This window comes from Atractosteus spatula, chromosome 3 (assembly GCF_055471065.1).
Source record: "Atractosteus spatula isolate fAtrSpa1 chromosome 3, fAtrSpa1.hap1, whole genome shotgun sequence".
Taxonomy (NCBI): domain Eukaryota; kingdom Metazoa; phylum Chordata; class Actinopteri; order Semionotiformes; family Lepisosteidae; genus Atractosteus; species Atractosteus spatula.
In genome coordinates, this window is record NC_142708.1 from 68255833 (window position 1) to 68272651 (window position 16819).

Below are 16819 nucleotides of genomic sequence, written 5' to 3' on the forward strand. Positions count from 1 at the left end.
GCTTCTTAGAAAAAAAAACAACGATCTTCTGTCAAAAAGGCGGAGGCTCCTTCTCAGAAGTCACTGCCCGGCGGCACAGCCTGGGGACATCGAACAACACGTTTCGCCAACACCGGCTCCGAGAGGTGCGCGCCCCGGCGGGCAGACAGCTCCGGACGCGCGCTGGGAACGTCTGCGCTCGTGCTCTGGCGGGAGGGAGGGGGCGTGTGCAGGCCAGCCGGAGTCACGTGCCCAAACTCCCTGGATTAGCTATTTAAAGCTAAATCGCTCCACGCTCTCAAGAAATCTTTCCGTGCTGCCGTTCGGGCCGACCCTTACAGCCTGTGTGTGCGGGGGGGCGCATATACCAGTATTATCTGTCTTACATGACCGGGGAGGATTTACAGCAGGCCAGTTATAGCCTATAGGCAGCGCCGAGTTGCAGAAGAAGACTCCTTTTCTTTCCAGCAGAATCCCATACGCTGCGTCGCTTTGCTTTCTAAACATTTGTACTCGCGGAAGACCCAACCGGTTGGCTGTCTGTGGGCTTCTATCCTGCAACAGGTAAGATGAAGTGAAACTTCTCTTTGGAGCCCTGTCCGTCCCGAGACTGTGAATTTGGGACATGCCTCATGTCCCGCACAGACTGGGATCCCGTGAGCGCAGTGGAAAGAAGGGGGGCGTTTTCCCTTTATTTGGTTTGTAGACACTGTCAAAGTTTTGACCAGCCCTGTATTTAGCGCAGGAGCCTCACGCTCAGTTTCTGGAGGATTCTGGGTTTCAGAATCTCATAAACTAATTCGCTGCTTGATTGCAATTCCTCTTACCGGGCTCCAAGGTGATGCAATGCAGTGAACGTGTAATCAGCTGTAAAAGACCTTAAGAAAAAGACTACTGCGTGTTGTGTACGTGCAGTTGACAAGATAATTAGGTCAACTGTTTAACCGATATCGCAGGCTGGATCAAAAAACCGAAGACCGCAGGACAGACTCAGTATCTAAAGAGTCTGGGGTCTTGTGAGTTTTGATCCCGCCTCAGAAGTCAATTAAACAATTAACCTAATTATCTTGTAAACTAGACACGTGTAGGATTCTCCTTGTTGATTACACAGGACATACATTCACTTCATTAAAAGCAGAGTTTAGCTATAGATCACCTCAGAACCCGGTTAGAAGTGGTCCAATCATGCAGTTAATGAATTAATTAGACCGACTGTGCAACGGAGTAGGAGCGTGGAACAGGAAGAAAAAAAGACTAAGCTCTCCAGGAACCGACTTTGAGACGCCTAATTCTTAATGTTAATATCGCTTATAAGGACAGTATCTCCCTCTTGTCCCGCTGGAGCGCTGTGACAACAGGGCGCGGCCGCGGAAAGTAAACTGGTCGTCCCTGAGCGCGTTCAAGTGGGTCACACACTGACCCACAAGCCCACGAAGCCCACTCCTGGTCCTGCAGAGCCCCGCGGTATCCAGGCGGTCACGACGCCCACGCCCTCGATAACCCGTTAACAGAACCGGCCCTCGGCTCGATCGGTCTTGTGGCCGGCCGTGTCCCCAGCCACTGGGGAGTTCGAGCGACTCTCCAGAACCAGAACCAGAACCGAGGATCTCCGCCCCAGAACACTTCGCCACGCTCCTTCCGGGAAGTACAGGGAATCTCGAGCGTCCTCACGCGCTTAAACTAAGGTTCTGCCCCCCAGCCCGATCGCCTTCCGGCTGTACTGGGTGTGCAAAACACAGAACCGAAATCGCGACCGACCGCTCCTCTGCCCTTAAATGTATTATTCTTCTTCAACTCTGCTTTTGCAATTGAGAAGAGCGTTTTTTTTAAAAAAAAAAACGATCCGCGGAAAGCTCAAATTGCCAAATAAGGAGTACCAAAGGTAGACGGCTTCAGCGGATACAGAAAAAATAAACGAGTAATACTTTTTAAACGAGTGTGTGTGTGGGGGGGGGGTACAGTCTCTCCTGTAAACGGCCGCAGCAGGCTGTGTTTCTGAAAGGCGGCGGCTGCCGAGCCCGTACTGTATCCGTCTGAGCGCTCTGCTTTCTGGAGGTGCGCCTGCCTGTCCGTGTCCGACTCCCCCAGTCACACTCTGCACGTCGCACGCGTGTGCGTGTCCGCCACAGAGCGCGCAAGAACCACAATAAGACATCCGCTCTTCCCTCAAACGACAGATCTAACCTCCTGCCAGAATCAATACAGCTTCCAACTTCCGTCGAGTTAAACTCCTAGTCCATAAAATCTCCATAGCGCCGCAGCCGCAGGGTCGGAGCTTCAGTAACGCTGAACAGAAAATAATGGATTTTATAAATGTTGTCGAATGTTTTATCATGCGTCTGGAAATGTTAATTGTTATTGTCTTTGGCAACACTACGATTCACTGGTCATGCCAATAAAGCCCATTGAATTTGAATGTGTGAGAATGAGAGTGTGTGTGTGTGTGTGTAGAGAGAGAGAGAGTGAATTTGTGTGTGTGTTGGGAATTTGTGTGTGTGTGTGAGAGAGAGACACTCCTGTTGCGCAACACTGAGCTGTCTTTAGCCGCCTCTCGATTTTGTACTCAGAGCTCCTTAACCTTTGTGCCCTGGAGTGGAGGAGCTGCTGGTGACTCCTCCCTGCCGTGCAGGTGCTCGTCAGTGGTTCCCCTGTGGAGCTGCGTGCTGCTGGGGCAGGAGCTCAGACCGGGCCGGTGTCCGGTCCTGGTCCTGGTCCACCTGTCGGCAGGCACGCTAGGCTTCTTTAGAGCAGCAAGTTGACAAGCTGGGACAAGCTGGTAAACTGCTCCCATTCTGTGACCCTGTCATGTCCTGACTGAGGGTGGGAGACACCATAGTCCTCCTGGACCACGACTGGTTCCAGACCTGGACCAACACGAGTTTTATTCAGTTCAATAACTGCTCAGCTGGACAAGATGAAGCCTTCGCTTGTCATGAGGAATATGGGGATTTAATCAGTCCTATAAAACACCAGTGTCCTGGAGCACCGGAGAGCTGAAGTCAAGCAGTCAAGGACACTCCCATCACAAGAACTGCGGTGTATGAGCCCTACTGCACATCATCTATCTGTCAGTGTTTGACACAAACCGCCGTATTGGCTAATTAAGACCAATAGTAAAGCCAATTCATTGATTACAGAACGGAGGTGCAAACGCAAAAGTCAAGTAGTTAAAGATGAAAACGTGAGGGTTGGAATGGTTTCATTAATTGGACTATTTTAATTGTTTTCCGCTCCTAAAGAAGAGCTCTGAGTTGCTTCTGAATTGTGCCAGGAGGAATCAGACCTCTGAATGCAGCAGCCTGAAAGCGATCGATTTGAAGGGGTGGAATCAGTAGATGATCGGTTCATTCTGGGGGTCAGGTTCTGTAACTGAGACACCCGCTGGGGAGTCTGGAGACCAGGCCTAGCGGCAGGGTTTCTGGTCGATTTTATTCAGCTCACACGCACAGCTTTGGAAACCGGCCCACGTCCCATCAGTCAGTTTGGCACCAGAAGTTCACCCCTTAAATCTGCGCGTCTTTGCTCTCAAGGGTTAAGGGTTTGTGTTTTTCCCAGCCCAGTGAAAGCAGGATCAGGCTGATCTCCATGGGAAATGGCCGGTTTCCCTCTTTCTGTGGAATTAATGGCATGCCTCTGTTCCGTCTGTTTGCCCTGGCATGGTGCCCCTGCTCTTTCTGAAGGGTATTTTTACTCCGGGCATGGCGCCACTCGCTCCCACTGCCACACTGCCCAACTGGAGACGGGGGGGTGTGTGGGAGACGATAACACTTTCCTGACCTCCTGCACCTTGCTGCCCCCCCCCGGCGGCATGTTCCTTTGGTCACGCCCCCCGGCCACATACACATGGCACCTTGGGAATATTTTCCTCATGGACTAAGACACCACACAACTGAAATTGGACGCTGAAGATTCATCCATCCATTAGGACCCGGCCAGGCCTCGGAGGGGGCTGTGGCCATCCGGCAACTCATCCCAGAAGGGCAGGCTCTATGGCAGGATGGCATCTTGGACGGACACACACGTGGGAGAATCTACAGACGCCAGTTAATCTCACCAGCAGGACTGCAGGAGGTGGGAGGAAAGCCAGAGGCAAGGCAAACACAGTGGTGAGCCTGCAAACTCCACACAGAAGGATCCCCAGTCCCGAAACGGAATTCACGCTTATCTGTTGCAGCGCCCCCTGCTCTCACTGCGGATCAAACGCTGCTTTCCCAGCACACCCGTCTGCTTCCTTGACATCTGTGCCGCTCAGCCTTCGTCGGGGCTGACCCGCTGCCTCTGGGCGGGCGGGACTCGGGGCCGGGATGGAGGTAGTACGCCGACGGCCGGGACTCCCGGTCCTCAGCGGATCCTAGCCCACGGCCTGCAGGAGCAAGGGACCCGCCCACGGACGAACGGTTTCCCAGCTCGGGTCCCGGAGCAGCCCTGCGCCTCACTCACCCCCACAGGGAACCTTGCAGGAGCTACTCAACAAGCAGGCAATTGGAGCTTCTTGGAAACGAGCCGGTAAGACAGACCTCCAGCCTGTATTGCAGACAAATCTTCTGCCGCCTCATGACGGAGTTGAACCCCCGTCACGTTAACACCGGCATTCCCCAGACAGGGAGGAATGGAATGGGACGCCTCCACGCCACCGTGATCGACAATGTAATCATTACTCCAAGCCAAAGACCTGGGCTTCCCCAGGTAAGAAAAGAGGAAAGTGTTAAGGGGAGACAGCCCCCACATGTCTCGGCGCGGACAGCTGTGTGCACGCTTTAATCACAGATACTCAAACAGGACTGCTAACGTCTTGTGCCTCAGTCTCATCAGCTGTCAGCAGAGAAGCAAAGCTGGGCCTGGTTAGTGTTGTGATGGGTGAACTCTTAAGCCCTCTGGACCACCGTGTCCAAACCAACACCCCTGTGTGGGGAGGACAGAGGACAGGAGCTGGTGGCTGAGACGGCAAACTGACATCCAGTCCTGTTTGGACATGAAAGATCCCGGGACACTGTCTGTAGGAGTGCTGACCCTGGATCTGTGCAGTCTGGCCTCCCTACAGCCCCCCCTTCACTCAGCTGGTGCAGCAGAGTCTCCCTCCTCCCCCTGACCTGTGTGCAGGAGGGCAGCTGTTTGCAGCGCTACACGGGTGGGGGGGTGAAGTGGGGCCCCTTCTGCATATAAAGAGGATTTGGAATTGTTTGGGCCAAAAAGCACTACAGAAACACAATTAATTAATCACACCCCCAGATCGCAGGTATACACCAACCAGCTGTGGCATTTTTTTCACCCCACACAGTTTGCCGCTAATGAGCAGTGTGCTGCATTTGCACGTCTCGGAGTGTGGCGGCTCTGTTGCCACTTTCGAAAGGCGACGCTCATGTGCTTAAATAGCTGGGGGTGGGGCAGACATGATCCGGGCAGCTGAACTGGCTCACAGAGGCTCGATAAGCAGGGTGCTTCAGCCTGCACGGCCCTGCTGTTTCCTAATGCCTTGCGGTGCACAGTGAAAAGCTCAGTCTAGACACGAGGACAGCAGTGATCCTGGCGTGCTGGGAGGAAGCAGGAGGACCGGGGGGCCCAGAGTGAAGTGGCTTTGCCCAGTGATCCGTGAGGCGCTGGGGATTCAGTGCAAGAGAGGAATTCGAGTCCCTTTTACGGCACACAAAGGCGTCCCGTTGTGGGGAGAGAGCTGGTCGCTGTCCATCACTGGGACTTGTGCCTGATCCTGGTTCTGGCCAAAATAAGTCTGCAGGAGTGCAGTCAGTGCCAGGACCCTGGATTCCTAACTGGTGAGCCAGTGTCTATTTGGGGAGGGTGGGAGAGGGGATGTATTAATATTGCAGCTCTTTACCACCCCTCTGCAGGCTGACCCAATTCAGACACAGCGAGCTGGAACATGTCTGTCCTGCCGACTCTTTCTCTCCCAAACTGTCTCACCTGTGCCTTTCGGTGTGTGCCTCTCTAGTTACACAAGAGCATAAGACAGGTTCCCCATGAGAGGAGCCCATAGAACACAGATCCCTCCAGGGAATCTATACCTGTCCATGCAGGTGAAAGAGGCGTCAACATAGATCCCTTGAGGGAATCTATATCTGTCCTCACAGGTGAGAGAGATGTGGACACGGATTTCTCTGGAGAATCTATACCTGTCCTCATAGCTGAGGGAGATGTGGACACGGATCTCTCTGGAGAATCTATACCTGTCCTCACAGCTGAGGGAGATGTGGACACGGATCTCTCTGGAGAATCTATACCTGTCCTCACAGCTGAGGGAGATGTGGACACGGATCTCTCTGGAGAATCTATACCTGTCCTCACAGCTGAGGGAGATGTGGACACGGATCTCTCTGGAGAATCTATACCTGTCCTCACAGCTGAGGGAGATGTGGACACCGATCTCTCTGGAGAATCTATACCTGTCCTCATAGCTGACGGAGATGTGGACATATCTAGGCAGGATATGTCTCCGGTGAAGAGAGACATTACCAGCAGGTCTGGTTTACACCCCTGTGCGTTTCTCAGAATCCAAAAACCTGACAAACTGGAAAGAAGCATCTTGCAGCCAGAGAATCTCCCCCAGGCAGTTTTTGAAAGATAACAGTGCTTGTGATGAAGTTATATTGACACATTAGCGGTTTGTTAACGTTTTCCTAAGGGCTTTACCATTGCGCAAAACATCTGGAGCACACAGCTGGTTCCAGAGCAGACGGTATGATTCAACGTATTTAATCATTGCAGAAGAGTTTAGGTCACGACTCTGTAGTGGGTACACGAGAGGAGACCTGGTGAACACAGGGCCTGCAAGAAGAACGGGCTTCTGTGCGAAGGGCCAATTTCAAAGACAAGGCTGAGAAGAATTAAAGGTACTTTCGCAGGGTGTCTCACCTGTCTGCGATGTATTCATGTTTGTCGGCACGATGACGAGGTCTCCTGTCAAACCCGGCTCTGTCATCCACCGCAAACACGCACGCCAGGCTTTCGAAGATAAGAGCGCAGAGATCCGGGCTCGCTGGCTCCTCAGAGCGAAAACTCGTGCTGTGCCGCGCTGTCTGGCAGCGGAAATCGGCTCTTGAGCTCTTGTCGGTGAAGTCGAGATCGCTTTCGTCTGGGGCCCGTGTTAAATTAAAACCCCCGCCTGGCTGGCTTACACTTAACACAGGAAAGCGCTGAACGCGCTTTTTTCAGAAGCTGTTATCCTGAAGGTGTGAATTTGGAACATAACAAGTAGCTTTTTTTTGTGCTGCATTTTAAAAAAAGCATTTTTTGTGTGTGCTGCATTTTAAAAAAGCCCTCGCGTGCAAATTCGTCATTGGAGAAATCGCGTCACGCGCACGGGTTTGAAAGATAGAACACGAGATAAAATAAATAAATAAATAAATAAATGCAGTAAGGTCTTGCCGCTGTGACACTCTAATCCTGCCAGCTTGTTCTGACTGAGTCTTCACAGTCTCACCGGAGAGGACAGGCGTTCTAACACAGGAGAAAACCTGTGTCTACCTCTTTCCCAACTCGGTTTCTCTCTGTTTAACAACATACCCCTGAGGGGATTTAATGAAATAAAGATGGATCATAAAAACTGAAGGCATCTGTGGCCGCGCATTTGTGGGTTTTTTTTAACGTTACAGTACTTGAACACCCTGGAGGACATTGAATTCATCCCTGTAGCTTGACTGAATCTTTTCGTTCTCTCCTTCACTGTTCCCCTGTCTTCCTCTCTCCAGGGATGGGTGTGAAGGGGCTGCACTGCTTCCCTTGGTATCGCCGCTGCAAGGACAAGGACCGGAGCAAGGAGCCAGAGCGCCCCCCACAGTCAGGTAATGGTACTGCATGAGTTGAGAGGGGACTGGGGAGGGACTGGGGCGTGGCGACCCGGGTGTGTGCTTGGCCCTGGTTTTAGAAGTGCTGGGCTCACTTCCTGGGGTGCTGTCTGTGTGGAGTTTGTATGTTCTCCCTTTGCATGTTTGTATGCGTCCTCCTGCGGGTGCCCCAGGTTCACAGTCCTAAGGCATTCTGGGAGGATATGTGGCTTCTGGGAAAATTGGCCCCGGTGTGAGTGTGTGTCAGTTCGGCCCTGTGATGGATCGGTGTCCTTCCCAGGGTACACCCTGCCTGCTACCCATTGCTTGCTGGGATAGGCTCCGGCTCGCCCTGAGTAGCATGAAGCTGTTCGAAAATGAATGGATGGATGTATCAGTGACTAACTTGTCACCAAGAGGTGGTCAGAGTAGGGAGAATCCAGGTTTCTTTGGAAGGTATGATTGAAGGCCTCCCCCCCCCCTTACTCAAGCTGTGTAGAGCTTCTCTGAAACCGTGATCCAATGCTGTTACATTCTGGTTTAATTTTTGACTCCCCTCCCATTTTTGGAAAGTGGGCGTGTCCCTAAATTGGGTCTGTCTCTGGATTGGTTGAAGAGAGCGGTCCGGTTTTAAATGCCGGTACGGGATGTCTGGAGAGGGTGTTTGGAAGAGAGGTGTTAGAAGAAGAAACGGCGAAAACGCGAGACGTATCGGATTTGTCTTCTTGGCTGTGGTGCAGGGTTGGGATTGTTGTGGCTTCCACGTTTTTTTTTTTGGGGGGTTTTCCATTACAGCTTAGTTCAGATGGAGCAGACAGATAGCTGGTGGAAGACTTTGCCGCCCCTTTCGCAGGAGACGGGTTTAGAGGGTATTGGGTTGTAGAATAGTGTCATTAGTGTTGTTTTTGTTTGTGTATTGCCGTCCGTTAAACCAAGCTCATGTGTTAGTCCCCATTCGCCCCGAGACTGAGCCATAGTGGGGACGTAACAAGTGCAATAAGGCCCATGGGAATCGAACGCTTTTTGACTATGGCCTGTCTGGGCCACTGACGCGCATGCTCTGACATTTCTCCTCCTCTCCAGAGGCGCCCCCCGAGGGCAAAACGCGCCTGTGCTCCACGACCTCGGTGAGCAGCGAGGGCGAGGGCGCGCAGGGTGGTCAGCTCTTCCTCACGAGGAAAGCCCGCGTCTCCTTCCGCCACGAGATGGACTCCACCATGAACGCCATTGACGCGACCTACTGACCCAGCGACCCCTGACCTCTCACCTCTGACCCCACCCCCTGCGACTGGGCAGCAAGAGGAGAAACGGAAGGCGAGGGGGGAGAGACAGAGGTTTAAGAGGGAGGAAACAAGGGAGCCCTGTTTACATCATTAGTGCCAATAAGTATATTTTGTTTCTTCGGAAGTCTTCTGTTTCACTTTTGGATTCCTCCCTGGTTCCACATCCTGTTGCCTGTATGTGTGGGCTGTCACAAGATCATGGGGCGGAGGCTAATTTAGGGAACTCTGGCCCTCAAGAGAAAAAGACACTTCATTTTTTTTATTCAAAATGAGATTAAATTGCTCTAATTCAGCTATTTACAGTTCCAGGTCACAGTTCCATTCTTGCAGGTCTTTAGGAACTGATGATGCCATGTCCCTGTACAGTGTGGGGCACAGGGTTGGAGACCCCTGCACTAGCGACTACCCGAGGTGAATCCAGCAGAAGTGATCCACACTGTCCCAACTAAAGGTGTGTTGCTGTTCCTCACTGCTTTGACAAAATCAGGATTCTCAGAATGGAGACATGGGTCTGCTTGGCTCGTGCTCGCGCAGTCCCAGGGCCCTGCAGGATTCATGGACAAGCTGCAGTTTCACCCTCGGGCACATCTTGTTGGCGAGAGCGTGGAAGGACGCCCACATCCGAGCGCGAACGATTTCGCCTGAACATGGAGGTCCAGAAATCTGCTGTCCGTTGAAAAGCAGCGAGGAGGCATCCCAGAAGCTCCTGCTGGGAATCCGTGCTGGGGCCGGTGCATCTGATGCTCTCTGGGTGCAGGAGCAGGGCTGTCACCCCCGAGTTAAATCCGGGCTTCCAGAGCTCGGGCCGCGGGACAGAGCTGGGGTTCCACTGGGAGCCCAAAACCTGCCGTTGAGGTCTTGAGATTGTATTTCACTCGTGTTATTGTATGAATAAGAACTGTTTGGTTTTTAAATGTTTGTGTATATATATGTCTGTTTTAAGATCACAGCTGAATTTTGATTCTTTGCTTTGTTACCAGAATTCATGATCTAAAATTCTTTTTTTTTGTTCCCTCTGGCACTGTTATTGCTGATATGAGCAAAGAAAATAAATGGAATAAACTCTATACAGTAGTCTAGGGGCTGGTTGCATTGACAAGTACAGCATTAAATAGAGATCTTTCCCTCTTAACTATAAGGGCACTGACTTCAGTATTAAAAGTGGATCATTTTTTCTCTAGTTACAGTACTGCTGGCTGTGCAACTTCCTCAAACCACTTTGGCAATAGGTCTTGATTAACCTTTGTGTCCAAGATGATGTAATACTGCAAATCTCAACTCCTGCCTTTAATCATGTTGCAATAATAAAAACCACCTAACCTGTGAGTCTGCACTTGCTTTAATCATGAACCTGGATCAGCTCTGCTGTCTGTAATCCCACCTCATCCCCTCTTTCTCTCATTATCTTCACTGCCTTCTCTCGTTCAGCATCTACTGGTCTACCTCACTCTCTCCTGTACCATCCCTCCCGTCCTCTATTTCGCAGGCTCCCCTGCTCCCTCCATCCCTCCTGTCCTCCTCCATCTCCCAGCCTCCCCTGCTCTCTGCTGTTCTCCTCCATACCCATTATTTCTAATGTCACTCCAGCTCTTCTACTCTTCTCTCTTAAGTTTCTTTTCAGTGGCCTCTGACAAAGACTTACACACGCTGCACAGAACACACCGATACACTGTTGTAACCACACCCTAGGTGATAGAAATACAGTGATAAACAAAAACTGGGGAACTGACAAAAGCACTAACACACACGCAAACTTTGGCCCATCTACCAGTAACAACTCACTCCTCCGCTGGGCTGAAGACTTGCTTCCATTGGCCAGGGGGAAACGGCCTTTGCGAATTTTGCATGCTGTGACCAGCCTGTATCTGTAAGTCTCCTGACTGCAGTTTGTGCTTTTCACATTCGTGAGGATCAACCACAGTACAGAACGGCACTTAAAATATACTGAAATAATTACATTAACACATTTTATTTTAAACCTGGGCAATATTCCTATGTACGAGTGTGTTACAGTTCATATTTCCTAAAGCGCAGAGCCAGTCAGAAGTGTAACTACAGGTGTAATCCAGGTGATCTGTGTGTCTCACAACTACAGTTGAAGAATGCTCCAAAACAGATGTCCTAATCATGCGAACCATGGAACTTTGAAACAAAAAAAAGGAAACGTGATCTAAAACACAGATAGTCTTGTCCTCTCCTTCCTCTGGAGTGCGGGACTCTTTCCAGTCAGGCAGCGGGGAGGGCAGCCCCAGCATTCACTCGCAGGAGGGGCCCTCTTGACGGGAGGGGCGGCGGGGTCCTGCAGGCGGCAGGTCGACCAGCCCCTGGACCATGTGGGCGATCCGGGTCAGGCCCTCGTCCTCCAGGATCAGCTGAGAGGGGCAGAGAGAGTCCTGGCAGGGGGACAGAGGAGGGAGATCACCAGGAATCACCGGGCACGTCGCACACGACACCACGCCCCACCAGAGATGCACCCTCCACACAAGCCACCCAGCACAGCCCCACCCTGCCCGCACACAGGGAGAGAGGAAGAAAAGTGGGAGTGGATCAGGGGCGAGGAAGAGAGCAGCAGAGGTAGGGAGTGAGAATACAGCCAGAGGCGACACACAGATTTTCAAGAGACGTTGGAAACTAAGATTTTTCGACTCCACTAGCATTCAACCTGTGTTAGTTCCACCCTGAGCAGCCAGCCTGACTTAAGTTTCACCCAGCTGACAAGTCAGAAATCTGAGCTTCTAACATGTTACTTCAAATTGTTCTCTCCTTACAGGAACCTCAGGCTCCAGTTTCAAGGTAGAGAATAAGGTTTCAAACAAATGAACACAAGTATGTGCACCCATACGTATACAGCAAACACAGCAAAAATAATTAACATTGGTTAACAACCAGGAAAGATTATGAAAACCATCACCATGATTAGGATCAGGCCCTGAATCCCTGTCCCTTTAAAAAGGAACTGAGTTTGATTAATGGATTATAATCAACCTAATTATGTTTTTTCTTCTTCAGCCTGGCTACTCCCATTTTCAAGAGCACCCCAGCATGCAAGTTCAAACCAGCAGGGCAAATGGCAGTGACTTACCTCCTCCACAACATGGCGCTACAGGAAAGGGGACTCCAGAAACCGAGGAATCAAAAACATTGCATGGACATACCAGCCCACCACTCCAGTCTACACAGTTCAGACATCTCAGTGTTCTGCACGATCTTAACACAAGACCACACCCCCACCCTAGGCGCAGCAGAATAGTTCATTCATGGAAGTGCACTTAAAACTGGCAACGCGTCTTTACACAAAGGGAGGCGGGGGTGTGGAATGAGCCGCCCAGCCATGTTGAAGAACTCTGGTTTCTATCAGGAAACAGCTGGATGATGAGATCCTGGGACAATTACTTAGCTACTGACTAATAAATGGTCCAGATGGGCCAAGCGGCCTCCCCTCGTTTGCGGCTGTTCTCACTGCCGCTGGATCCCCCTCCGATCAGAGGGTCCGAACTGCTGAGCAGCGTGACTGACCTCTTGTCAAGAGGCAGGAGTGGATGAGGGGCTGCTGTGTTCATTAACGAAGGACAAAAGCAAATTCATCGTAGGAGTTACTGCCTACCAAAAACTGTTCAGAAGAATTATGACAAATACAAAGGGTGCTAGCAGGCATTTAACACTCCCTACCTTCTGTAAAAATTATTTTTAACACTGCCTAACAATTAGTGAGTGACTGTGTCTGCAGGGAAGCTTTTGCTTGGAGGTTATCTGGGGTCACCTGAACCGAACCCTTCGACTTGGCCGGGGTTCGTCAGTTTACACAAATGGCTTGGCGGGAAGAGTGGACATTGAGCACATGGTCCACCACACAGAGATTCTTTCATCACATCAAAGACCAGAAAAGACGGAACACATGTTGAAAGACAGCTTCTTTTTTTTTTAATAATCTCTATACAGAAAAAAGAAACTAGATATATAAACTCAAGATTTCCTTTGCTTTTTTAAAGCTTATCTTTAAATATTTAGGCATCGATATAAATATCAAAAAATATGCTTTTTAAGGTCTTGTTTTTTAGGACATTACACAGGCAGATTCGCAGCGCGACCACTCGTGGTCCCATCAGAGAGAGATGTAACAGATATCAGAGATGAATGGTTTGGGCTGTACCCCGTCACTCTGTCCGAACCGCACTAAGCCAAAACACGCTCTCCACGCCTCAGCAGGCAGCTTTCAGCGGCGGCCGCAGTGACGTCATTGGAGTGCGACGTCGTATAGGCTCGAGTCTTCTCGGATTTCTCTATCGTTCAAAATGTTGTCTCGGAACACTACCAAAGAATAGGACTGGTTACTGTTACGAATAAAAAAATGGTTTTATGATTGAGGGCACTGTGTACTTTTTAAGACGCATCGAGAAGCCATAATTTTCGTTCTCTCATACACTTCTAAATTTGCGTGTTTTGGCCTGTTCCAACACTGCACCCCTGTGACCAGGCGACTTTGGTAACAGGGTGACGTCCAGGTACAGCCACAAACAAAAAAATTAAACCTAAAACACTGATTGGGACTCTTTCACAGAAAACATCCAGGTACAATCACATTTTTAAATAAATTAAAAACACAAATAACTTAGATGAACAGGCCTTAAATCATACACAAATACAACAGTAACCTAGACCAGACTACATGGATGAGGGTACAAAAAACCCATGATAACACAAAAATAAAATCTGCAAATGTTCCTGTACCTTCTGAATGAAAGAGAAGTATCGCCACCTTGTGGTCAGACTGAGCGCGGCGCCGTGCTCCGCCCCAGTGAGCCGGCGAGTCGGGAATGTTTTTAGTTACATTGAGAAGATCAATATGTGCATTTTTTTTTCAAAACAGGTTTCAGCAGAATATAACTATAATAAAATGTTGCCGTAATGTTTTGGAGAGAACAATATGTCAGTTACAAATAACACAAGGCGTAGTGTATTGCATCCACCTATATAACACTACATAATGCGCTGTGTTGCTACACTGAATAGGCCTTTTTAACTTCTGTATTGCAAAACCTTTGACTGCTGAGCCTAAATACCGGGCATTCTGATGCCTTTGAGCTGAAGTACGGTGCCCTGCAGTAGCTCTGCGAATACTGCCGGCCACTTGATGCCTTGCTGACATGTTGCCGGGACAGTGCAGCCCAGAAAGCAGTACTATTCTAATCCGTGATGTTGAGCTGTGTACTGCAAGGGCGTCACCCCGGCAGAGCACCGCACCAGAAAGGCAGTCCTGAGGGGGCTTCACCGCAAATTATACAGCAAGCGCTCTCTTACCGAACCGCTACTCGGAATGTGCCACTGCACCAGTAGGGGAAGGGCCTGGTGAACTCCGGCCCAGCGTACCGATAATGGTTTGACACCGTGGTGCTGCAGTGGGCTGCTGCTCCATGCTTTACCGGATATGGGGCCTGCTTCTTGTTTCAGTGTTTGGAGGAGAAGAGGGTCCGTGTCCTGATGTGTTCTGAAGCCCCAGTGTCCCGTTCTGGAATAAGCAGCTTTGGCAAGGTATGATCTCTGTGTACCCCCCTTTCCCTTTACCCAGCATGCCCACTAGCATGCGTGCTGCAGTGCAGTAACATGGGAGGGGGTGCTGGAGTGTGTGTAACATACAGTACACGTGTGTGCTTATGGGTGAGATTAGAAGGCACTGAGCTGGTGGGAGTGTCTGCATGTCTGCCTGTGTGTCAGCGTGTCTCAGCGTGTGCGGGCCTGTGTGAATGTGTTATCCATTGTGTTAGTGTGTCTCAGAGTGTGTGAATGTGTTATCCATTGTGTCAGTGTGTCTCAGAGTGTGCGGGCCTGTGTGAATGCGTTATCCATTGTGTCAGTGTGTCTCAGAGTGTGCGGATGTGTTATCCATTGTGTCAGTGAGTCTCTGCGTGTGCGGATCTGTTATCCATTGTGTCAGCGTGTCTCAGAGTGTGGATGTGTTATCCATTGTGTCAGTGTGTCTCAGAGTGTGCGGATGTGTTATCCATTGTGTCAGTGTGTCTCAGCGTGTGCGGATGTGTTATCCATTGTGTCAGTGTGTCTCAGAGTGTGCGGATGTGTTATCCATTGTGTCAGTGTGTCTCAGAGTGTGCAGGCCTGTGTGAATGTGTTATCCATTGTGTCAGCGTGTCTCAGAGTGTGCGGGCCTGTGTGAATGTGTTATCCATTGTGTCAGCGTGTCTCAGAGTGTGCGGATGTGTTATCCATTGTGTCAGTGTGTCTCAGCGTGTGCGGATCTGTTATCCATTGTGTCAGCGTGTCTCAGAGTGTGCAAATGTGTTATCCATTGTGTCAGTGTGTCTCAGCGTGTGCAGATCTGTTATCCATTGTGTCAGTGTGTCTCAGAGTGTGCAGATGTGTTATCCATTGTGTCAGCGTGTCTCAGAGTGTGCGGGCCTGTGTGAATGTGTTATCCATTGTGTCAGTGTGTCTCAGAGTGTGCAAATGTGTTATCCATTGTGTCAGTGTGTCTCAGCGTGTGCGGATCTGTTATCCATTGTGTCAGTGTGTCTCAGAGTGTGCAGATGTGTTATCCATTGTGTCAGCGTGTCTCAGAGTGTGCGGGCCTGTGTGAATGTGTTATCCATTGTGTCAGCGTGTCTCAGCGTGTGCGGGCCTGTGTGAATGTGTTATCCATTGTGTCAGCGTGTCTCAGAGTGTGCGGATGTGTTATCCATTGTGTCAGTGTGTCTCAGAGTGTGCGGATCTGTTATGCATTGTGTAAGTGTGTCTCAGCGTGTGCGGATCTGTTATGCATTGTGTCAGTGTGTCTCAGCGTGTCCTGTGTTAGTGTGCGTGTGACACAAGGGTCAGTTTCTGTGGTATGATTAGCAGGCAGTGAGCTGGCAGTAGGACAGATACAGAAGCCCCATGGCCAGGCTGTAGAAGAGCAGGAAGCCGGGACAGAGCAGCGAGATGTGGGGGGAGACGCACCCCCCCAGTCTGGTCAGGGCCTCCACGGTGCGCAGCACCCCCGGGAGATTGGAGCACAGGACATCGGAGGAGGCACACACCTCCGTCTGAGAGAGGGAAAGAACGAGGAGGGAGAGAGGTGGGGATGGGTGAAGAAGACAGAGAGGGACGAGGAAAGGAAAACCAGGGAAAACAAAAGAGGAGTGGAGGAGGAAAAGGTGGGGTGGAGAAAAGAGAGCAGTGAGAGGGAAAGGGAGGACACAAGAGGCGGAGAGACAACACGGAACAAAAAACAAAAAGAGACACGATGAGCTGAAAGCACACTGACGCGGCACAGCAGCACTCAACAACACACAAGCTGTTTTGCTGCACAAACCTTTCCTCATGGCTTCTGTGAACAGTGATGAGCATGAGAGACCAATGGCCAAAGTTAAACCTTGTGCTAAAATAATTCTCTCATTCAATCATCAACAGATGTCAATCCGGGATGGATTAAATCTGAACTGATTAAAAGATGACCCTGTATCACTCTCTGCTCAGAAACCTTTTTTTTTTTTAAAACAAGGGTACTCCAGTGGAAACTTTAAATTAATTTAAGGCGGAAAGCGGGAGGCATGTTTTTACACTAAGGGTGGTGGGTCTCTGAAAAAAAGCCATGTTGTTCATGATGACTTACAGCTAGCCAGAAACAGCTGGATTGAATTAAATGAGGCACAAGCAGCACAATAAGCTGTACAGGCCAAATGGCCTCCTCTCATGTGTAAACATTTGTAAATATTACTTCTTTAACAGTTCTTTAGCAGCACTCTGTGATCATGCTGAGTATTGGCACCATTCAGAGCAACAGCTGGT

General features: G+C 50.3%; 1 protein-coding gene and 1 long non-coding RNA gene across 5 annotated transcripts in view; one reads left to right on the forward strand and one right to left on the reverse strand.

Annotated features, from left to right (window-relative positions):
- The first annotated feature begins 278 nt into the window (after window positions 1–278).
- Window positions 279–10366, forward strand: LOC148838390 (uncharacterized). Its single transcript, XR_016090857.1, has 3 exons — window positions 279–543; window positions 7683–7775; window positions 8841–10366. It is a non-coding gene; the product is annotated as an uncharacterized LOC148838390 (long non-coding RNA).
- Window positions 10367–10993: 627 nt separating this feature from the next.
- lrch4 (leucine-rich repeats and calponin homology (CH) domain containing 4) overlaps window positions 10994–16819 on the reverse strand; it is a 36374-nt gene continuing 30548 nt past the window's right edge. For 2 of the 4 annotated variants that reach the window (XM_088911762.1, XM_088911764.1), the window contains one exon: window positions 10994–11433. In XM_088911762.1, coding sequence (XP_088767888.1) covers window positions 11296–11433 — 138 coding nt within the window. In that variant the 3' untranslated portion in view covers window positions 10994–11295. Of the gene's footprint in view, window positions 11434–12938; window positions 16075–16819 lie in introns of those variants that run through there. The other 2 variants (XM_088911763.1, XM_088911761.1) reach the window with 1 other exon arrangement.